We start from the raw sequence: 24,078 nt of genomic DNA on the forward strand, positions 1-24,078 counted from the left end.
GGATCTTCTCAATCCAGGAATTGAACCAGGGTCTCCTGCATTGCAGGCAGGCTTTACCAGCTGAGAGCTTAATCTTTTTTCAGCTCTTTTCTGGATGATTGGAATAAGTGAAATGCATTTTTTTTGAGATTTCAAATATCTGGAAACTTTGTGTAGAATATGTTATTTATAGAACTAGATGAGTTTATTTAATTAATTAATTTATCAAGAACTCCAGATAAATTAATTCTTGCATAAGTAGCTTAAAGGTCAGTTTCAAACTCTAATCTGACTATAACCAAAACACCTAATTGGTGCCTTTTTTCCTAAAATACTGAATTTTATCCTTGAGGCCTTTTGTTTTGTTGAATAGAATCCGTCTTCTACTTAAAGGGGCAGTGTACTATCTTTTATAGGTCTAGGAAGGCAATTTAAATATCAGCCAAGGATAGTTGGCTAGTTGGATAGTTTTTACCTCTCAGTCATGATACCTTTCAAACACTTAACGCATTAATGAATCTTTGACAATATGTGGATTGTGTTCGTTGCATATTCATTCATGTATAAAGCAGTTGTTGAGTTCCATTTGTTTCTGGAGATACAGTGAATGAACAGAATAAGCATGTTTTGCCTTTATATATAATTTATAATCTATGGGGGATGCAAACAGTGTGAGTGAGTGAGTGATAGTCGCTCAGTCGTGTCCAACTCTTGGCGACCCTGTGGACTGTATAGCCCGCCAAGCTCCTTTGTCCGTGGAATTTTCCAGGCAAAAATACTGGAATGGGTTGCCATTTCCTTCTCTAATCAGATACTCCAACCTGATTCTCCTAATCAGACACTCCCTTAAATATAAGATTACAGTCTCTCAGAAAACCTCCTATAGAGACACAGAACTTCAGATCCAAGTACTAACAGAGTAAATGAAAATCTCTCAGGTCTTCAAAGATTTCAAAGGGAGGAAAGGAAGCCAGGTTGAGAGAAGAGGGGGGAGGTGGGGGTCAAAAGGGTGGAAACAGTATCCTGATAGAGAAGGCGATGGCAGCCCACTCCAGTGCTCTTGCCTGGAGAATCCCTGGATGGAGGAGCGCGGTGGGTTGCAGTCCATGGGGTCGCCAAGAGTCGGACGTGACGGAGAGACTCACTCACTCATTCACAGTATAGGTATGGTAGAAGTAAGACTAGCTCCTTCATCAGGGCCTGCACTGCAGCTCAAATACATCTTGACATTTTTTTTTAATTTCTTTCTTATTCATTATTTTTTGATGAGATCAGTGAAATAACTGAACTTTAGTAAGAGTAGCTGTTTTAGACTTAGTCTGTTCTGCTTAGACTCTTTGTGCTCATACTCCCCTGATGATTGAATTTACCGCTTATTTTCATGAAAGGCTTAAGCCAGTCTGAAAGCTCAGTCAGCTTTCAACTTCTTCTTAAAATGTCTTTTCATCCATCCTATTCTTTGAGATCATGTTGTCATCCCTCTTTTCCATAACTAACTTCTACCTAAATTCTTAATCCCAACTCTTTATGATACTATTTGCGATCTTACTAAATAAAGTATCTTTTTCACACATAGAATCCATGCCTTAAATACTCGTTTTCTCAGCTTTAACTTCTTTCTTGCAGACGTGCTCAGGTTTACCACTTAATGAAAAATAAAACCTTTCTTTATCCCTTCAGTCTCTTTCCTTCATCATTTGACTTCTTTAGAAAATTGCCTATCCTTTTTCCTTCTTACTGGGCTTCCCTGACAGCTCAGTTGGTAAAGAATCTGCCTGCAATGCAGGAGAACCTGGTTTGATTCCTGGGTCAGGAAGATACCCTGGAGAAGGGAAAGGCTACTCACTCCAGTATTCTGGCCTGGAGAATTCCATGAACTGTATAGTCCATGGGGTCACAAAGAGTCGGACACAACTGAGCAACTTTTACTCCACTTTCCTTCTTACTCCCTACCCAGTCTGTAACCCTTGTAATCAGTTTTTTATCCCCAGCACTCTACTAAAATAACTCTTGTTCAGTTGCTTAGTTGTGTCCAACTCTTTGCGACCCCATGGACTGCAGCATGCCAGGCTTCCCTGTCCTTCACCATCTCCCTGAGCTTGCTCAAACTCATGTCCATTGAGTCATTGATGCCGTCCAACCATCTCGTCCTCTGTTGTCTCCTTCTCCTACTGCCCTCAATCTTTCCCAGCATCAGAGTCTTTTCTAATGAGTTGGCTCTTCACATCAGGTGACAAATTTCAAACTTTTCCCCTCTATGTTCATGACTACAACCTTTTCCAAGTCACTGTTATATCTTAACCAGATTTCTGACGTAGCCTCTTAATTGGCCTTTTTTCTACCTTTACCTCTGGCCTCAGTAGAGCAGCCAAAGTGACTGTTTTTAAACAAGTCAGATCATATCATTCCTTTGCTTAGAATCCTGATAGCCCTTCATTTCACTCATAGTAAAAGCCAGTTTCCTATAACCTGCCCCGTTTTCATCTGCTCTTCCCTCTTCACTACCGTCAAACTGTTGGCGTCTTTGCCCCTCCTCACACATGCTGGATGTCATTCTGCCACAGGGCACTTGCATGAGCTGTTTCTACTGCCTGTATTCTTCCTCAGGATAGCCACTTGGCTCACTTATTCACTGACTTAGCTTAAATGTCACGTCATCACTGAAGGTGCCCTGACTGCACCAGTGAATGCTGCAGAATGCCCCATTCTCTTGGCTCTTCCAAGGCCCTTTACCATGATTTACTCTTTTTGTTCCATAGAGCTTCAGCTTTTTACTTACTCTATCACTTATTATTGTCCGTCTCCTACTAGAGTGTAGTCTTTGTCTTTTTTGTTTACCGTTCTCTTTGAGTTTATCCTGCTTGGAGTTTGTTAAGTTTCTAGTCTTTCGTCAAAATTTGGGATGTTTTTGGCCATTGTTTGAGTATTCTTTCAGCCTTCTCTTTTTCTTCTCCCATTGGGACTCCTATTACGCATATGTTGGTGTGTTTTGTGATGCCCACAGGTCTCTTAGACTCTGTTCGTATTTCTTCATTCTTTTCTTTTTCTACTCCTCAGATTGGATTGTCTCAGCCAACCTAACTTCAATTCTCAGTTAACCTAAGAAAGATGGTATTATCTCTGCCTGTTCTGCTGTTGAGCTCCCTCTAGTGAATTTTTCATTTCTTAGTTTGCTCGTTTAAAGGGCAGGGCTCGGAGATATGCTGATAATGCTATAACTTTTTAAATGTTAGACTAGGTTCAGAAATGCACTCTGAGATTTTTTAAGAGCTTTGTTGCTTATTACGGGCTTCCCTGATAGCTCAGTTGGTAAAGAATCTGCCTGCAGTGCAGGAGACCCTGGTTCAATTCCTAGGTTGGGAAGATCCCATGGAGAAGGGATAGGCTACCCACTCCAGTATTGTTGGGCTTCCCTTGTGGCTCAGCTGATAAAGAATCTGCCTCCAGTGTGAGAGACCTGGGTTTGATTCCTGGGTTGGGAAGATCCCCTGGAGAATGGAAAGGCTACCCACTCCAGTATTCTGGCCTCAAGAATTCCATGGACTGTATAGTCCATGGGGTCACAAAGAGTCAGATACAACTGAGTGACTTTCACTTTCACTTCTTATAGTGAAGTAGCAATTTCTTTATATAAATCTTATGAATCTACTTTCTTCTCACCTCTTTGAGAAGATTTCATTCCATTTTGGCATCACCTGAAAGCAATGAATCTGTTTGGAAACATACCACAAGCTTATCTAAAACTATAATAATTTTTAGTTTTTCAAAGTAGATGATAAAAAAGAAATATTAAAAATAGGACTAAAATCATAAGGTTTGAGGCAGGGTCTGTGTGGTTTTGGTTTCCTTATGGTACTTTACATGTTGTAGAAGGATAATTCTTTAAATACTAAATTGATGGTAAAAAACTACAGTAAAAACTAATTTTAAAACTGCAAATAGCAGTAGCTTAGGATACTGAATCTCCAGGGACACTGTCTTTTGGAGATGAAACTTTTCTTTTTCAGTTATTTTTCTGATAATATTTTATATATTTTTTATATTGAGATGAAAACAAAATTCAAGGTATACACTATCACCCCTCTTTTAATCTCTAAATCTCTTATTCACTTTATAAACTTTTATAAACTAGCCAAAAACAGAGCAGGAAATGTTCATGGAGACAGATGAACTTTTATTGCTGATGAGGAATTAGTCATTTAAATACTTAATTACACTGATCCAAAGGCATTAAAACAAGATACAGAAATTATTTTATGATGTTATCTTAAGAGATAAATGTTTACATAGAAAAGCTAACAACATTCAAGGAATGTCAGAATTATCTAAAACAACTGAATGAAAGTCTTATGAACTTATACACTTATTAAAGTTAGTGTGTTTTCTACTAATTTGCAGGTTCTTCCTCCATATCTTGCCTAGCCCTCCCTACCCCCATTGCATCTCTGTGTAATATAATGTGTTTTTTGGTCTTCTGTATTTCCTATAAATTGATACGTATAAAGACTTGGTCCAATTCAGAGTCAGTTTTTCACTCATTTCTTCTTTTCTCTCTCTCTCTTTTTTTTTAATTTAAGGAGAGGCTGGCAGTGTGCATAAGGTATAAGGTCTAGTTTTTCTTTTCATGATGTTAGCCGTCTGATAATGATGCTGATATCCATTAATTTCATTACATGTTGCAAAATATTGACAATATTGATATGATTTTGTCATTTATTCATTTATTAGCTTAGTTTTAAAAAGTATATATTTACCAGCATGTATGTGTGGGCTTCCCTGATGGCTGTGTGGTAAAGAATCCTCCTGCCAATGCAGGAGACACAGGTTTGATCCCTGGGTCTAGAAGATCCCCTGGAGAAGGAAATGGCAACCCCCTCTAATGTTCTTGCCTGGGAAATCCCATGAACAGAGGAGCCTGGCTGGCTACAGTCAACGGGGTCACAAGAGTTGGACATGACTTAGCAACTAAACAATAACAATAGCATGTATGTATGTGTTTGGAAAAAGATTAACATAAGGAAGTTTTGCTTTCAGTCAGTGTTTGCATTGCGATCATTGCTTGGAAAAATTCATTTGTCCTTTGAGAGCTGCTTGTTGAAAAATTTAAGTAAACCTAGAACATTATCGGAGAAGGCAGTGGCAACCTACTCTAGTACTCTTGCCTGGAAAATCCCATGGACGGAGGGGCCTGCTGGGCTGCAGTCAATGGGGTTGCTAGGAGTTGGACACGACTGAGCGACTTCACTTTCACTTTTCACTTTCATGCGTCGGAGAAGGAAATCGCAACCCACTCCAGTGTTCTTGCCTGGAGAATCCCAGGGACAGGGGAGCCTGGTGGGCTGCTGTCTGTGGGGTTACACAGAGTTGGACATGACTGAAGCAACTTAGTAGTAGCAGCAGCAGCAGTAGAACATATGACTTGGGGACTTCCCAGGTGGCGCTAGTGGTAAAGAATTGGTCTGCCGATGCAGGAGGCATAAGAGGCACAGGTTCAATCTCTGGGTCAGGAAGATCCCCTGGAGAAGAAAATAGCAGCCCACTCCAATATGCTTGCCTGGAGAATCCCATGGACAGAGGAGCTTGGCAGGCTACAGTCCATAGGGTTACATAGAGTCAGACATGACTGAAGCGACTTAGCAGTCATGCATTATTTTATTTTGCTCTTGAAGAAGTTGAATGTCTCAGCTAATTTATGAATGAGTTTGTCATTCCTTGTCTTAACAGATTTTCTGAAGAATGTGTCAGAGTTGGAATAATTATTATTAGACTGAGAAACATATAAGAATTTTTTTATGTGCTTTTGAGTTTATAGCCCTTACAGCCTGTCTCAGTCATTATGGTAATAAACTAAGTAAAGCTTTCCAATTAGGCTCCCAAATAAAGCTCTGTATTTGTGTTCACAGGCAAATTTTTTTTCTAAACCTCATAATAGTTTATATTAATAGTTAATACCGTGCTCGCTTCGGCAGCACATATACTAAAATTGGAACGATACAGAGAAGATTAGCATGGCCCATGCGCAAGGATGACACCCAAATTCGTGAAGCGTTCCATATTTTTGTTCATGTTTGGGAACGCATGTAAGAAAGATTAAAAAAAATTTTTTTTTTAATAGTTAATACCTTTTTTTAAGCATAATACTTTTAACAAGGGGAGAGTCATAAAATAAGATTTTAGATACATTTCAGATAAACTCTTTGTGAGTCACTTTTCCCTGGACTATCCTGTCCTTGCAGCTAAGGGGCAAAGTGGGTGGAGTGTTCTCTGTGCCACCAGCTCCCTGAAAAGTCAGGGAAGAAATCTGGATGTCAGAACCCTAGGTATAATCAGTTTCCTGGGTTTAATAGCCAACTGGTTTTTACATTGTTTTGAGTGAACTTTTGGGTATGAGTTACACTTTTTTAAAATAATAAAGTTAGGAAATAATCCAACCTTCCCTTACAGCAAAGTTCTTCCCCCCACCTCACCTTTTTGAGGTATGGTTGATGTATAATATTATGTCAGTCTTAGATGTACAACGTAGTGATTCACAATTTTAAACGACTGTGTTCCATATATAGTTACCATAAAATATTGGCTATATCCCCTGTGTTGTAGAATGTATCTTCATAGCTTATTTACTTTATACATAGTAGTTTGTACTCTTAATCCTCTACCCCTGTCTTGTCTCTCCCCCCAAATTCACCCTTATAGACAGTTTTCATAAGTTTGACTCTACTTCATTGGAAATTTGAATTTACCATTCTTTGGGGTTTGAGACTAGAGGACAGTTTCAGCATAGAATTATAGGTTTGAATTGGTCTGTATGTAATAACTGCTTTCATTCACAACAAGATACTTTTTTTAACTTTCTATTGAAATGTAATATATGAATAGTCTTTTTAAAATTTTTGTTGAAGTATAATGTACATCTAAAAACATACACTTAATTAGCCTAAGCTTGGTGAATTTTCGCGACTGAATAGCCTGTGTGACCAGACCTAGTTCAACATCAGCAGCAGCCTTTCAGAACCCCCCTTACACTCTCTTCCAGTTATTATACCCATCAGGCTGCCCCTCACAAGTAACCGCCCTAACAGGATAGTCTTTCAGAGAAGAGGTGAGATACTTCATTTGTCAGGGTTGTCCTCTTTTCTCTATTTGCTGCAACTATGAAGAGGATATGAAAAGAACAACTTCTCTTTTCTTATCAACACAAAAATAATTGCTGAAGACAGAAAACAAAAATCAGAATTCTTTTCATACCGACTCCTATTTACCAATGTAATATTCCATCAGAGTAATAACTGGAAGATTTAAATCATTTGGAATCATGTTGGAGTCTCTGTAAGTGACCTGTGTCTTCTGAAACAAGACCCAGAGTAAGCAGCAGTTATGAGAGGATGCAGAGCAGAGTTTGCCCCCACCCCCTTCCCCCATGGCTGTTTCCCACCCGGGAGGAGACACAAGGAATGACAGATGCTGGGATGCAGAGCTGTGGTTGAGGGATCACCTGACACTTTCCTTTCTTTGCTTACAGTCTCTGAACGTTGACGATAGATTTCTAATAACAGTGTTAGAATTCTGTTGGAGATTTTTAATCCGGCAACTTCTGTGTTGAATATAACTGTTGTTTGCCATAACTTTCACAGAATTGATTAAAGTTGTTCCATCTTGATTTAAAATATGTCTCTGTCTCTCATTAGGACCCCTGAACAGTGCCCTAGCGTTGTTTCCTTGTTGTCAGAGAGTTACAATCCACACGTGCGTTATGGAGCTGCCATGGCCCTGGGCATCTGCTGTGCTGGTACAGGAAACAAGGTAAAGCCCAAAGCCGGGCCGGCAGCTCTTCCTGGCGCCAGACTGTTTCCCTAGCAGAAGAGTTTATGGAACAGCTGTGAAGATACAAGCGTGCTGTAAGCTGCACTTGCCTCGCAAGCTAAGCTTTCCCGAACTTCCCCACTTTACTGTGCTGGATTGCTGAAAGCGGTTTAAGAACAAACCACATTACATGGGTGGCTCTAGTAGAAAGAATGCTGTTGAATTTTCTAAAAAGCATTGATTTCTTTAAAAAGAAGAGAAAATATTTTCTCTTTGAAGAACTACTCTGGCCATTTTACATTGTTATTTCACATATCTAATTTGCATAATTAGTATTGTGGAAATCAGAGTTCTTCTTGAGACCACCATGGTCAGTTCAGTTTGATTTTGTGTGTGTATTTTAACCTTATACCTAACTGCTGTTTGTCTGTTTTTTCCTCAAGAACGTAATAGGTAACCTGGTATTTGTTAAGCCCTCAAAAGTGACAGAGTTGGGCTAGGCACATTGATGATTCAAAAATAGTTTTTCGTGAGATTCATAAAGAAATGCACCAGTGTTTTAATAACAGGTATTCTTGATCAACAGCAATGACATAATCACCACATTTTGCCTTTCATAGCACACGTGAACACATCTTGGCTAGTTCCTCAAAAGTTATACTTTTTCTTTTAGCAGCGCACAAGTGTGTGTCTGTGTGTGAAAGAGAGAAAGAACAGGAAGATGGTTATATCCCCAGAGTCTTTACATCAGAATGGAGCCATGTTTTAGAAATCATTTCTTATCTAAACTAAAGCATAATTTTTAGTTTATTAATTGATTCCAGGAATTAGATTTTAACTTGCTTGACTTTTCTCTAATAAAGAGGGTTAGTATTGGATACAAATAATTTTTCCTAGTCACATAAAACATTATTGAAGCTAGAAATTAAACTAGGCATTTTCACTGTGTGGCAAGAATTGTATAAAAATTTATGAAAGAGACACGCCCTTCCAGTATTCCCTTTCTGTCTCCTTACCCTGCTTTATTTTTTTCAGAGCACTTAGTACCACCTGACATACTTTTATGACTTAATTGAGCAAAAGATTTCTTGGTCAAATACAATGAACAAATGCTGGGATGTGCAAAGCTCTAGTGGTTTCTTTCTCTCTCTTTTTTTTTTTTTTTGACTTTTTATTTTATTTTGACCTATTTACTTATTGTCTGTTTCCTCTCCACTGAAATGTAGGGTCCCTGAGAACCAAATATTCACTGCTAAAACCTGAAGTCAGACCTGACACATAGTAGAGTTTGAGTAAACATTTGTCAGTTGAATGATAGAGGGAAGATCATTTTAAGGATATGATGAGGAGCAAGTTGGACATGGTTTCTGCCCTCACAGTTTTGTTTTTAAATGTTTTCATTTTTTTGGAGGAGAATTTCTTACATGAGAATGTATCTTCAATTTTATTAGAGAAGTCATTCTGTGTATAAAATACAGTTTATAGAAATTGGCCTTCATTTTTTTCCAGACACATCTGTTCTATAAATAAAGGAAAAATATAGTTGAATGTTATGCAAAGTATTTTCTCCCTCGGGTCTTTAGTAGACATTTATGTCAGACCTCATAAGTTACATGTAAATTAGATTTTTTTTCTTTCCAGATTATTCTGAACTTAATATGGTATCTAGGAGCAAATGTTCTTTGGGACACAGCATCTGACAAGTTAATTCAATGAACATTTTTCATTACTCTTACTAAACAAGTCTGCTTTATTTCTAGATAGTTTATATGATCTACTTATGAATATCTGTCTGAAGTTTGGCACTTTAATTTTCCTTCTGGAAAACCTGAAACACCCTGTTTATTCTAAAATATGTTTTTGAGCTTATATCACATACTTTAAAGGGCAAGGTAGTGTCTTCTAACGTATAAGTTGGAAATTTTGTTAGATTTTTATCATGACTACATCATAAAAAATATATAAATAATATTTGAAAAACTTATTCTTCTAAACAACAGCACTACATTTTACAGGGAAGTGAGAAAGAACACACTTATGTGATGTTTGTTTTATCTGTGAATCACTCTTGATTTTTTTTTTTTAATAAATAAATTGACATGTAAGGAAATCATTACTCCCCACCCCCGAAAAAGGATTCAATTCATTTACCCGGCTTTGAAACAAAGGACATCTGAGAAATTACATACTATATTGAAATAAGTTTGATAATCATATAAACTCATTCTTCTGTTCTTCCAGATTTATACTTACCTAAGGACCGTGTAAAAGGTGCTAAACAAAGCTCCTGCAGAGTGTTTAACAGAGCAAAAGAGTTCTTGGTCAAATATACAAAGCTCTAGTGGTTTCTTTCTCTCTCTCTCTCTTTTTTTTTTTGACTTTTTATTTTACATTGGAGTACAGCCAGTTAAGAATGTTGTGATAGTTTCAGGTGGACAGAAAAGGGACTCAGCAATACATATACATGTATCCATTCTCCCCCAAACCCCCCTTCCATCCAGGCAGCCACATAACAGTGAGCAGAGTTCCCTGTGCTAAGGAGTAGGACCTTGTTGGTTATTCATTTTAAATATGCAGGGTGTGCATGTCGATTTCAAACTCCCTACCTATCCCTTCCCCCACCCTTCTCCCCTGGCAACCATAAGTTCGTTCTCTAAATCTGTGAGTCTGCTTACTGGTGGTTCCTTTAATTAGGTTTCTTCAATAACTTCAGATATGCAGATGATACCACCCTTATGGCAGAAAGTGAAGAGGAACTAAAAAGCCTTTCTTGATGAAAGTGAAAGAGGAGAGTGAAAAAGTTGGCTTAAAGCTCAACATTCAGAAAACGAAGATCATGGCATCCGGTCCCATCACTCCATGGGAAATAGTTGGAGAAACAGTGGAAACAGTGTCAGATTTTATTTTTTGGGGCTCCAAAATCACCGCAGATGGTGATTGCAGCCATGAAATTAAAAAACGCTTACTCCTTGGAAGAAAAGTTATGCCCAACCTAGATAGCGTATTCAAAAGCAGAGACATTACTTTGCCGACTAAGGTCCGTCTAGTCAAGACTGGTTTTTCCAGTGGTCATGTATGGATGTGAGAGTTGGACTGTGAAGAAGGCTGAGCGCCGAAGAATTGATGCTTTTGAACTGTGGTGTTGGAGAAGACTCTTGAGAGTCCCTTGGACTGCAAAGAGATCCAACCAGTCCATTGTGAAGGAGATCAGCCCTGGGATTTCTTTGGAAGGAATGATGCTAAAGCTGAAAACTCCAGTACTTTGGCCACCTCATGTGAAGAGTTGACTCACTGGAAAAGACTCTGATGCTGAGAGGGATTGGGGGCAGGAGAAGAAGGGGACGACAGAGGATGAGATGGCTGGATGGCATCACTGACTCGATGGACGTGAGTCTGAGTGAACTCCTGGAGTTGGTGATGGACAAGGGAGGCCTGGCGTGCTGCGATTCATGGGGTCGCAAAGAGTCGGACATGACTGAGCGACTGAACTGAACTGATACATTCCTGGAGCCCTTGATGTACTAGATACATTTTTGAATCTGCAAGAGGGGTTAATATATAGTATGCCGGAGTTCCCAAACTTATTTAATCAAGGAATCCTGTTTTCATGGAACTGATATTCTGAAGAATTTAATATTGGGAAAATCCTGGTAAACATTTTGGAAAATTCTACATACAGAGTCTTTCAAAGTGTTACCATGGAATTAGTTCTAATCCTATTTAATTTGTGTTGCCATTCTACTAGCAAGTAAAATCTTGTTTTCAGAGTTCTGTTTGTTTTTTGTTAGTTTCGATTTAGATTTGATTTATTTAATTTTTTAAATTAGGTTTTGTAAAATCATCTTAAGATATTATCTTACTCTAGTATTTGAAAAAAGTTGGATACAGAGTCAGACTGGCCTGAGTTTGCTACACTTAGGTGATTTTTGGCAATTTACCTTTCTAACTGTCTCTTTGTTTATAAAGATTGTTTTCTATTGCTCTTGTTGTTTTAGTGGAAGGTATTTTATATATTTAGGTTGAATATACCCTCTTCATCCTGAATATGTAATAAATATACAAAATATCTTCCACTGTACCTGGAAAATAATATTGTTTATCAAACATTAATCTCATTTTTTCTTACTTTCTTCTTGACCTCTTTTACCCGAAGACAGGGGCACTCCTGTCTCTAAGCTTTCTTTTCACTTACCATCAGATATATTGAAACTTAGAGCATGCTCAGTTCTGACCGTTACATCCAAGTAGTCTTAAATTAACTTGTGAATGCAATGTTAGATGGAAATATTGTGTTAGAAAGACAGTAACTAATTTGAAAATTTAGCTACATGAACTTTATTAAAAGGTTTTTTTTTATGCTTTCAGGAAGCAATTAATTTACTCGAACCAATGACAAATGACCCTGTGAACTATGTGAGGCAAGGAGCTCTCATAGCTTCGGCTCTCATCATGATCCAGCAGACTGAAATCACCTGTCCAAAGGTGAGTGGACAAAAATATTCTCTAGGAGAGAACTGGTTCAGACTTTTCTTTAGTAGCTTATCTTCTCTTGAGTACATTTTTACCTCAGATATTGTGAACACAGTGCATAGGAAGTAAAGAAGTAGGAGAATGGGAAAGCTTTAAGTATGTAATATTCTTTGAATGCATTTTTTATAAATTTATGGTCACTTTGTTAATTCAGCTACATAGCCATACTTGAAAAATTAGAACTCATGGGTTGGCAAAATCATAAAAATCAACTTTAATTTCTGCCTTCTGTTGTCCTTTTAAAATTTGTTCAGCGGAATGACCTGTTCCTCTAATACATGATACAAACTCAGTGGTCCATGACTTTTTTGGTCCGTCCTCTGAGGCAATAAAAAGTTCTTCAGTCACTTTATATAGTGTATACAGTCTCAGTTAAGAAAGGAGCTCATCCAGATTCTCTGTAGGAATGTCGTTGCCTTCATTGGAGAGCCCTTGGGCAGGTTTTCAAGTGGCTCCAGGAAGACTTTCTTTCTTTATCCACAACTCTTGCATATTTTTCCCTTCCTGCAGGTCGGATTGTAATGTTTCATTGCAGCTTTGCTTGCCTCTTCCTCTCTCTCCCTCCTTCCTTTTCTTCTCCCTCCCTCTTGCATTGCTTGTGCCTCAGTCAATAGCAAAGGCCTCTCACTTCATGTGTCAGATGTCAGTGCACAGTGACCACTGATCATATTAAGCCCACCGCGTAGTCTCCCTGAAGCCCATTTCTAGGCTTGGAGTTGGGAGGAGGAAAGACTTAAAGCCCAGCTTTCCCCATTCAAGCCCTTTTCACATATCCTTCTATCATCTTCCTCACACAGACCATATGGGTGACTCTGTAACAGATTTCAAGGCATCTATTTTAAAATCTCATGGGGTCTCCTCTCAGACCTTATTTCAGACTTGTATCTAATGTATCTTGGCAGCTCAGCCAAAACTTCTCATTTTGTTGAGAAACAGATGATGTATAGATCTTATTTACATATACTAAAATTACCATGTTTGACATAATGTAATAGATGTATATAGTTTATGCAGTAATTTCAGATCTTTTGATTCTTAATTTAAACTTAGGGCATTTAACAAGCTTGTATTATTTCTGCTTCTGTATGAGAAGTAGTGAAAGAGTAACAACAGAAAATGCCATTGGTATACTGTGTTTTTGCTCATCAGGTAGATTTATTTTCAGCAAAGTAGATAGACTGGGAAGGGGGAAAGGGAGGGTGAAGGAGAAAAATAATTTTAGAATTCATTGATTATTCTGTGAAACTTTGTTCAATAAATTTCAGTTTCTGAGCAGTTGCTATCATTTTTGTCACTGTTTTTTTTTTTTTTAAATCCAGTTCTACTCTTTCAAAATCATTTCTAAGACTTCTAAAAACTGGATTATTGCAGAAATAGAATCAAACTTCGCATCCTGTTTTAATAATATATTACTTCTAGAACATCTTTTCAAACAGACCACATTTCTTTTTGGGTTTTGTTTTTAACAGCAGTTATAATATGAGTAGCTTTTGCATCTTTTATGTCTGCTTTTGATCATCTGTTGATCTTTGTTATCCAACTGAGTAATGTCATTAAAGAAGGAAGTTTGGTCATGGAATGCATCTCCCCTAACAGTAATATACAGATATTTATTCACTTTTATTCTGTTACTTTCATGTTTATGTATTATGAACATGACAAATGTTTTACCATCTTCCCATCCTCTGCTGTAGGATTTCACTGATTTGATTTTATAACCATAAACTGTGTACCAACAATGGCCAAGTACTAATAAGTAAAACTTTTTCATATTTAGAAAAAGTTAAAAAGAATGCAGCAATTAGAATAATTATTCTTTTGTAATCATTCATAAACATTTGTTGAACCAAGTCTTAGCTGATGTGAATATGTGGAACACATTTCCATCTTCACATTGTATCAGAATCTTTGGTATTGATTCAGAATGTTGAAATGTAGTTATACCTGGTAGCCAATGCCATTAATATAAATTCTTTGGGGGAAGGTTAAGTGTGTACCCCAATGACAAAAAAGCAAAACTTTATACAACAAATGTTCTTTCTGGAAACACTATCCCTTAGAGTGAAATTGTTATTCAGTTCATAAATCCTTAAAGTTTAAGTTCTGTTTCGTTGTTTTCTGCTCTGAAGCATATGATCAAGAGCTTTGTAGACTATAGTTTATATCATCTCTCTTTTATCTGATAATTGCCAAGAAGATAACATTGATATTCTGGGAATTCCCTGGTGAGCCAGTGGTTAGGACTCCATACTTCCACTGCAGAGAAACTGGTCAGGCAACTAAGATCCTGCAAGCCTCACAGCGAGGCAAAGAAAAAAAGATATTCTCTCAGGGTGGTATGTGTTATTGCTGAAAAGAAACAACTGTTAACAAGCTTGAAGAGAAGTAAGTTCTCAAGGCTACAGGTTCCTAGTCACAAGGTTACAACCAGTCCATGAAATAAAGTGAAAATGCCTTGAAATCAAAAGTCACGTGTTAATTTAATCAAACTATAACCCTTTCCTCAAAGGAATCCAGAAGAGATATTTCTGAGCCATTTTGTGAGATTCTCAATGGAAATTTCCAAAGGAAATGTTTTTTATGTAATCATGATCTATATCACATCCTTTTATAGAATGCTGTCTTTACACTAAGCTCTACACACTGTGGTCTTAGTTGAACTAACTCCAGTACATCTTTGCTTTTCTTCTGCCGGTTTCTTACTCTCACAGACATAGGCCTAAGAACCTGCACACCCTTTTGCGTGATTACAGACCCAATTTAAAAAGCTGTTATACCAGAGGATCAGAACCATTTAACTAGAATAATGTTCTTTTATAGATCTTTGGAGTTATTTTGTCTCCAAAACCAAACTCTTTATGAAGAATCTATCTTCTGTTTTTCTTATTAAATGAACTCCACTGTTAGCAGTTACTTGAACATGTATATAGCAAGTAACATACATAGAATCAGATAAAAATGTTGAAGTGTAAGAATAGGATCTAGTGCTCATCCTTGTCCAGTATCATCAAACCTAAGACCTGCTACAAGGAAGCTTCTCCCACCACTGACATGTACCTCTTCTGTAAGTAGGATCATATTTGGCCACGTTTGATAAGCTTTTGCAGTTCTACAATAAATCAGCATCAACTTTTATAAGGTTTATTTTGCAGCATAACACATTTGTAAATAGAAATCTATATTACATACTGTTGCCTTAAGTAAGAGAGTGATTTAGACACTACAAGTGTTGGTGGTAATATAAAGATAAGGCACAGGCAACTAACATGAACAAAATAATGCTAATAAAATTGAGGAGGAAGCTAGAAACATGATTTGGTATATTGATAGGAGGAAATTATAATAGCACTGCCAGGAATATCTTGAAAAAGGAGAAAGATAATTTTCACTTTAGTCACATAAAGTTTGAGATTATAGCAAGTCATTTGGAGATAAGATGAGAACATAGGAAAATAATCAGAACGAAAGAAAAAAATAGGAGCCAGTCCAGATAAATTATGTAAGTCCAGAGCCCTTTATCTGCAATTCCAAATTCCAGAAAACTCTAAAAACTAAGAATTTTCTTTGTTTTTAAACTCATTTGGCTGTAAAATCTAACCTCGTATGAACATGTTTATAGCCTTTGTCCCATTTGGTAAATATTCAGTCATTTTGCTGCTTCAGAAATACTAATTTGGTTAATTATGGAATACTACCCCCATACTCCACTGAGGTTATTGCATAGTTAATGGTTTATGCACCATGTTAACTGTGAATTCTGAATTCCAAAATTCATTTAGTCTCAAGGATTTTGTGGAAGGAATTAAGAGACCTAGTTGAAGTCATAAGAGCTAACGTATTATTGTAGAAAGATAAAAGGGGACAAGAAAAACCCTCTGAAACTGATCCCTCAATGTAAAGCTTCATTTCTATATCCTGGAAAACTGAAGGAAAAAAAAGAGAGAGGAAGAGACATACCTAGGTGATAAGTTACAACAGAAAAGACTCAGTGTAATTTTATTCTCTTCTCCCCTCTACCTTTATTTTTCTCTCTGGCATACAAGCATGGGTTACTTTTTTTTCCCCCAACAGTATAAGGTGTATAGAATTAAAAACATGATGAATGTTTAAAATGTAGGAATTTGGAGAGGATAGACTTTAATCAAGCACAGCAGAAAGCATGGATCACATCATTGTCTGAAATTTAATTATCTTTTCTTTGAGATTATCATGATATAAAATGGGAAGTTAATATCACTTTATTCTACAAATTCTAATTTGTTTTCTGTGGGGGCCATATTATTCATACTGATAAAGTTGAGTCAGAAAATCATGATCCTTAGCCATGAAATTCTTTTTTTTTTTTTTTTTTTCACTTTAAGCCAAGTCTTTGTTTTCAAGAAAAAAGTGCATTCTCATTTCCTGTTCTTGGCATAAGTTTTAATCACTTCCAGTGGAACCAAAGCCTCCGGAACCCCTTTCAGTGTCATCTAAAATTTGAACTTCCTCTGTTTCTGGGTAAAATATCCGTTCACAAATGAGCTGTGCAATTTGATCACTGTTTTTGACTTCAAACTTCTCTTTGTCAAAATTAAACAAGACAACACCAACATTTCCTCTGTAATCTTCATCTATGACACCAGCTCCTACATCTATGAAGTGTTTTGCTGCCAAGCCAGAACGAGGAGCCACTCTTCCATAGCACCCAGAAGGAAGGGCTATCTGAATGTCAGTTTTCACAAGCACTTTCTCCATCGGTGGTACTGTGTAATCATAGGCGCTATACAGGTCGTAGCCCGCGGCGCGCGCGGACCCCTTGGTGGGGGCTGTGGTGTGCTCTGAGAGCTGGGCAAAGCGGAGATGCATATCTCCCGCCTCCGTGGCCCAGGCCCACTTGCTGGGGGAGACGACTTGTGCCTCTTGTGAGCAGGGCATGGCAGCGTAGAACGTGGGCACAAGAGGGAGCAGGGGGAACAAGAGCTGAAATTCTTTATGAAGATCATAATAATGAAAATGAAGTCACTGCTGCATAAATAATAAAATGTGAGGAAAATTTTTAAGTGATAAACAAAAACTGGCTTTTTAAGTACTAGTCTACTTAATGTTAATTGGATAAACCCATTATGTATTTGTATTGATTTTTTTTGTTTAAATTCCATCTTTCAGATGTTGTCTTCTTGTTTTGGGTGTGATTTTATATTTAAATTTTTCCTTATAATGTACATACAGTGCTTTGTCCAGTGTTTCTTTTTATAAGTTCATGAACCACTTCATAAACTGTTAGCACATAAAATTTCCATCCTATATAAGGTAATGTAAGTGTTCGTCTAAAATAAGTTCAGAATCAAAGGAATTTGACCTGTTGAACCAGAGTAAAGGCATCAAACCTTAGGATTTTTAAAGCTGGAAGGGAATTTGGTGATGATCTCATCATGCAGGGTTTTATAGTTAGAGAAAGTAAGATGTAGAGAAGTGGCCTGTTAATGGTCATAAGCTGGGCAGTGGCACAGTTAGCTCATTGTTTTCCCCATCACATTCTGTTGCTGCCTATGAATAAAAGTAAGCACCATTTTAAGAAGTATTGTTTTGTTAGAGGTAATAGTCATGGAGGACTGGTGGGATTCTTCTCTGGTATGGTAAGACAGCCATGCTTATTGAACTATACAATGCCTTTTACGCATTACTTTACGTATATATTACCTCATATGATCCTTACAACAGCCGTGTAGGTGTTACAATCCCTGTAGAGATGAAGAAACTGAGACTCGGAAAAGGTCAGTATCGAGGACTTACCCAAACAGCTTATTAGAACAGAGGTATTTATAGGCCAGTGTTGTCTGATCCTGTATTATAGTGCAGTGTGGCCTCCCAGACCAAGATAACTGAAAAGGTGAAGAGATTCTGAAAGAATATGTAGTGTAGATAAAATCATTATGTTAGGGAACTCAGATTCGGTATTTTCTGCTTTTGGCAGATTTGGGGAACTCCATAATCATTCCTTCTTGAACAAGCAGGCTTCTTTCTGAGTACCTACCATTTGAAAAGTGCTTGGTGGGAAAAGAGAAGTGTAAGACATGAAAGAAACTTAAATATTTCCTTTATTGTCACCCAAAAATCATAGGCACTTTAACAAGAACATATATTTTATAAATCCTGTTTTCTAATTATAAAAGTTAATATATGCTAATTTTAGAAAATACAGAAAATAATAAAGAAGCAAATAGAAATTACCCATAATCTCTCCCAAAATGTATCACCATGTGTGTTTCATTTTAGTGTGTTCTTTTGGTAAGAGTAATTATTACTCCTCAAAAAGTTAATGTGTGTGCATAATGAAAATCTGTATTGTATGTGTGAATATAAATCCAAAACATACTCATGCAGCTGCAGTGAAGAGTAGGTTGTTTTAAGGTAGAATGGAAGGACTATGCCCCATAGGAGCCCTGTAGGTGGATGGTGAGCAGAATAGCCCTAATTCACAGTGCAGTGAAAGCCTGTGTTCACTCACACAGTTTCAGCCTGCTGACTAACAGTGGTGCAGTACAAAATAGCATTCAGCATTCCCCCGAGTCTGAATCATCCACTGTGGAATGAGGACTGAAAACAGAACTGGTGCTCTGATACCAGAAAAGTCGTGACATCTGTGCTTCAACCATGGGACAGATCTGCTGTCAAATCTGGTCCAGATCCCCCTCTCTTTGCATGCTGTGAATCAGAATTTAGGTTTCGTTACCACTTGAGCAATCTGTTCCCTGCTCTAAAATCACATGGCAAGGGAACAGAATTAGGCTGTAATTCTTTTTCTTGTTCCTTCAGGTGAATCAATTCAGACAACTGTATTCCAAAGTCATCAATGATAAACATGATGATGTCATGGCCAAGTTTGGCGCTATTCTGGCCCAGGGCATACTGGATGCAGGTAAATGTTTTTAAATCTTCTAGATTTATTTATCTCTTTAAACTAAATCTAATGAAATATCTGTTCTGACTGTATGATGAAGTAGAAATTGAGTCTGAGACAAATTATTTCTGGAAAAATTTGGAAATAATTTAGTACAGTTAAGGCTGCAAACTGTCAGGGTTTGAATCCCAGTCCCTTTACAGTCCTAGCTATATTTCCCCTCTTTATGTCTGTTTTCTTGTCTTGTAGAGTCTACCTCATAGTGTTGGAAGGATTAAAAATACATGTAAAGCAATTAAAACCATCCCAATACCTTAGTAAAGTGTTTGATGAGTGTTGGCTGATTCTTTTAATTTTCTTAGTATGTATCAGTTTTAAACAAGTTGACATTGGAAATTTTTTGAGGAAAATAAGTTTTAGATAAATTCTAGCAGCCATGTCATCCTAAAGTAAGGTATGTGCAATATCTGCCTAGTATGCATAGCACATTGTACTGGCTCCTGAATTCACATTTGTCATTACTATGCTATGGTTTGTTTCAGAAGAAATAGGCTGATAGAATGGTGTGTTTTAGGGCCTTGGACTTTGGGTTTATTTAGCAGCATGCTCTTTAACTGTTTGTTATTATTGGTGATATTTCACTCAGTAGAGTAGAAGGGAGTGAGTGTAACTATTTAATTATTAAAGTATGAGATTCTGTCTCTAACTGTACCCTAGTCATGTATATAATATATGAATTATACATAAAAGAATAAAAAATTCTATAATCTTTTTTATTAATCTTTGCTGATTTGGACGGTAAAAAATAGTATCTCAAGGTTTTCATAGTAATTCTATTATTAGGTGAGCTCTCAAACTTATTAGTTATCTTAATTTCTTCTAATAACTGTTAACCATATTTACTACCACTATTTTATTGGTCAACTAGAAATGTGTTTATATTTCTAGTGAATGAGATCAGGAAAAAAAGCTGAATGTTTTGATAGCTTAGGTTTTTTTGGTTAACCTCTTCATATTTTCCACTTGGAGTATTTTTTAGTCATAGCAAGATTTTCAGTGTTCTTATTTTATGATTTTAGGCAATCTCCCTTGTAGATAAGGCTTTTTAAAAAATCTGTCTCCTTTCTAATTTGATTGTTTTACCTTTTTCTTGATTAAATTTATTAGATTTCTCTTCATATTTGTTTATATGCTACTGTTAGTCTTTCTGCCCCCTAGATTATTTTGGCTTGACTCTTACTTGCTTTATTTTCTCTTTCTTTTTTTTTTTTAATAATGTTAGTGCAGTTTTCTAAGTTTCTAAGGCAAATACTCTTCTCTTTTAATCCATTTATCTAATGGCATTTGTTTTGTTTTAATTTTCCAAGAAGTTGAGAGTTTTCTGCTTAAATTTTTAGTGTTTAAGATACGGTTTATATTTTTCTCTTTTCAATTTAAAAATAGGTTATTGCAGCTGTATATAAATAAGCAAAATATTCTATGGATACTTCAGATGAAGTAAACCATTTCAGTTCTTGACAGTATTGATTCTCTTTTTCCTGTGGTTATAAACATTACAGACATTGACATGCCATAGTTTCTTCCTTCTCATTCTTTGCCACCTTTCAAGGATTTTATGTTATACTTACATTGTCATCGTTGTTGTTCAGTCACTAAGTCATGTCCAACTCTTTACAACCCCATGAACTGCAGCACGACAGGCTTCCCTGTCCTTCACTGTCTCCCAGAGTTTGCTCAAACTCATGTCCATTGAGTCAGTAATGCCATCCAACCATCCATCCTCTGTCATCCCCTTCTCTTGCCCTCAGTCTTTCCCAACATCAGGGTGTTTTCCAGCGAGTCAGCTCTTTGCATCAGGTGGCCAAAGGACTGGGGTTTCAACTTCAGCATCAGTCCTTACAGCGAATATCCAAGGTTGACTTCCTTTAGGATTGGCTGGTTTGATCACCTTGCTGTCTAAGGGACTCTCAAGAGTTTTCTCCAGCACCACAATTCAGAAGCATCAGTTCATCAGCATCCAGCCTCCTTTGGGCTTCCCTGGTAGCTCGGCTGTTAAAGAATCCACCTACAGTACAGGAGACCCTGGCATTGGGAAGATCCCCTGGAGAAGGGATAGGCTACCCATTCCAGTATTCTTGGGCTTCCCTGGTTGCTCAGACGGTAAAGAATCTGCATGCAATGTGGAAGATCTGGGTTCGATCCTTGGATTGGGACGATCCCCTGGAGAAGGGAATGCCTACCCACTCCAGTATTCCTGCCTAGAGGATTCCATGGACAGAGAAGCCTGGCAGACTACAGTCGATTTGGTTGCAAAGAATTGGACACAACTGAGTGACTTTCTCTTCACAGCCTTCTTTATGGTCCAACTCTCACATCCATACATGACTGCTGAAAAAACCATTGCTTTGACTATATGGACTTTTGATAACCAAGTGCTGTCTCTGCTTTTTAATACACCAAGTTTGTCATAGCTATTCTTCCAAGGAGCAAGCTTCTCTTAATTTTGTGGTTGCAGTCACCATCTGCATTGATTTTGGAACCCAAGAAAATGAAATCTGACACTCTTTTGACATTTTCCACATCTATTTGCCATGAAGTGATAGGATCTGATGCCATGATCTTAGTTTTTTTGAATATTGAGTTTTAAGCCGGCTTTTTCCTTCATCAAAAGGCTCTTTAGTTCTTCTTCACTTTCTGCCATTTGAGTGGCATCATCTGCATATCTGAGGCTGTTGACATTTCTCCCAGCAGTCTTGATATCAGCTTGTGATTTGTTGTCATGGCTCATAACAAATACATTCTCTTGTGAAATTATAGTTCTCAGTTTAGTCTTAGATTCATATTAAAATGAATTCTTGCTTACCACCATTTCTTTTATGCTGCTGCGTTTTCCAGGGTATCAGTACTAAGACTTGACACTTGACTGACTGGATTTTGTCAGTCTCTAGTATTCAGGTTCACCCTGTGGGTTTTGATAGGTGCATGATGACATGTGTCCACCTTTACAGTATGATACGGAATAGTTGTACTGCCTTAAAAATCCTCTCTGCTCTACCCTTTCATCCCTCCCTCCCTCCTGTCTCCAGTCCCCTAGCAGCCACTAATCTTTTTTGCCATCTCTTAGCTTTAGTGTTTCCTTTTCCAGAATGTTATACAGTTGGAGTCATACAGTGTGTAGCCTTTTCAGATTGACTATTTTTGGTAATTGGTTTTTAAATAGGATTTAGAAGTAACATTTTACCACTCCATAATCTTTTATTTTTTCTTATAGCTGCTTCGTTTTGAATTTTATGATTTTACACTTCAACCCTTTACTCATTCATTCATTGGTTTTTACTAAATCAGAGTCATTTGTTAAGGAATTGGGAAGAGAACAGTTCTTCATTTTAGCTTTATTCTGCCATCTCTGCTAGAAGTCCTCTCTGTGTTTTCCCCTCCTTCCTCTTTGAACCCCTCTCTCCATCTGCCGCTTTTTGGTGTCTATTTGATCTGTGATGAGCTAATTAAATTTTAGTGCTTCTTTCCATTTCTTTCTAGTGTTATTAAAAGTTCTGTAGTGCCATACTAGGAGCATAAAATTATTTCCTTTCCCTTTTTCACTTTGCTTAAGAAAAAACAGTATTATGATTTGTCTCAGAAGTTAATGGTAGTAGAGAAAATTCGGAGAGGGAAACTTCAAAGAAATGAGTGAAGTTAAAGTTTATGAGAACTCACTCAATGATTTAGTCTCTTCATGGAGAAAAGCTGGAGATTAAGAAAGTTTATAGTTGAAGTTTATAAAACTGTGCAAATACTATCAGTAAAATAAACTTGCCCTTGTTTTATATTAATCTCACACTGTTAGAACCAAAGGCAGGTTTAGTTTCTAGTCTGAAGAAGATAGATTTCATTGAAATAAAAGGAAATTCAGCTTCAAAACTTAGGTCAAATATCACATTTTCTAGGAAGCCTTTCCTTCCCTTCTGCCCTCTTCAGCCTCTGCCATGGGTTAGGTGAGCCTAGCTTTATACTAGTCATAATACTTTTATGCCTTATTTTAATTATCAAATTATCCATCTTCACTAGATTGAAGCTGCTTGGAATCTTTTTCAGCATTTTGTTCAGAATTCTCAATCCGTAGTAAGCATTCTGTGAATGTGAGGTCAGAATGGGGAGGAATATAAGCCAACAGTAAAAGAACTCATTCCTATTGGAAAAATACATTTAAAGTATACCTGATTTTTTCTAGGTAAAATCGTAAATGAAATATCTGTAAAGGAGTACTGAAAACATCTAGCTTATTTGGTTGAACAGTAGAACCCTGATTCTTACAAGAAATTAAAATGCTTTTTGGTTTAGTAAAGTTTGTACTCATTTCCTGATTCCAAGCAAAACGTGAAGGCACGTGTGAGATACTGAGATGAAATGGAATCAAGCAATGGAGATCCACAATTGGAATTCAGATTAGGATGTTGACCAGGCACAAACAAGCCCCGTTTTCATAGGCTATATTATATGAAGTACAAAGTTCGCATCCCAGAGTTCTGGGGTCCAGCACTAACACTGTTGCTATAGACCAGAGGCAGCAACACAGTAGCCCATGGGCCGTATCTGCCTTAAACATATGTTTTTGCCTGCCTAGCAAAATGTGCAAATGTTTGTCAGAAATCCAGATTCAAGTGTACTTTTAAAAACAAAATTACATGATGACCATGGACCTACACCCCGAGTAACATGTCCTCTCTAAACATGATATGAACTTCTCAGTTTGCTTCAGTCGTATTGCTTTCTCATTTGTTTCATGTTTGCAACCTCCAGAGCATCCTAGAATCTCAGCCTTACGAGGGCCTGTAAAGATGTAGCTAACTGACACTTGGCCTTTAGTTCCTTTTTACTAGCTCTCAAACTGT

The 24,078-nt window shown here is 37.3% G+C and overlaps 1 protein-coding gene, 1 non-coding gene and 1 pseudogene across 3 annotated transcripts in view; 2 read left to right on the plus strand and 1 right to left on the minus strand.

The window, feature by feature from the left end:
- The window catches only part of PSMD1 (proteasome 26S subunit, non-ATPase 1), an 83,288-nt gene that overhangs the window by 46,337 nt on the left and 12,873 nt on the right, over window positions 1-24,078 (plus strand). For both annotated transcript variants that reach the window (XM_069578519.1, XM_069578518.1), the window contains exons 17-19: window positions 7,665-7,779; window positions 12,145-12,261; window positions 19,105-19,207. In XM_069578519.1, coding sequence (XP_069434620.1) covers window positions 7,665-7,779; window positions 12,145-12,261; window positions 19,105-19,207 — 335 coding nt within the window. The remainder of the gene's footprint in view (window positions 1-7,664; window positions 7,780-12,144; window positions 12,262-19,104; window positions 19,208-24,078) is intronic.
- On the plus strand, window positions 5,933-6,039 carry LOC138434780 (U6 spliceosomal RNA). Its single transcript, XR_011254859.1, has one exon. It is a non-coding gene; the product is annotated as a U6 spliceosomal RNA (small nuclear RNA).
- Window positions 16,702-17,262, minus strand: LOC138434257 (deoxyuridine 5'-triphosphate nucleotidohydrolase pseudogene; annotated as a pseudogene).

The sequence above is a fragment of the Ovis canadensis genome, chromosome 2 (genome assembly GCF_042477335.2).
Source record: "Ovis canadensis isolate MfBH-ARS-UI-01 breed Bighorn chromosome 2, ARS-UI_OviCan_v2, whole genome shotgun sequence".
Lineage (NCBI taxonomy): Eukaryota > Metazoa > Chordata > Mammalia > Artiodactyla > Bovidae > Ovis > Ovis canadensis.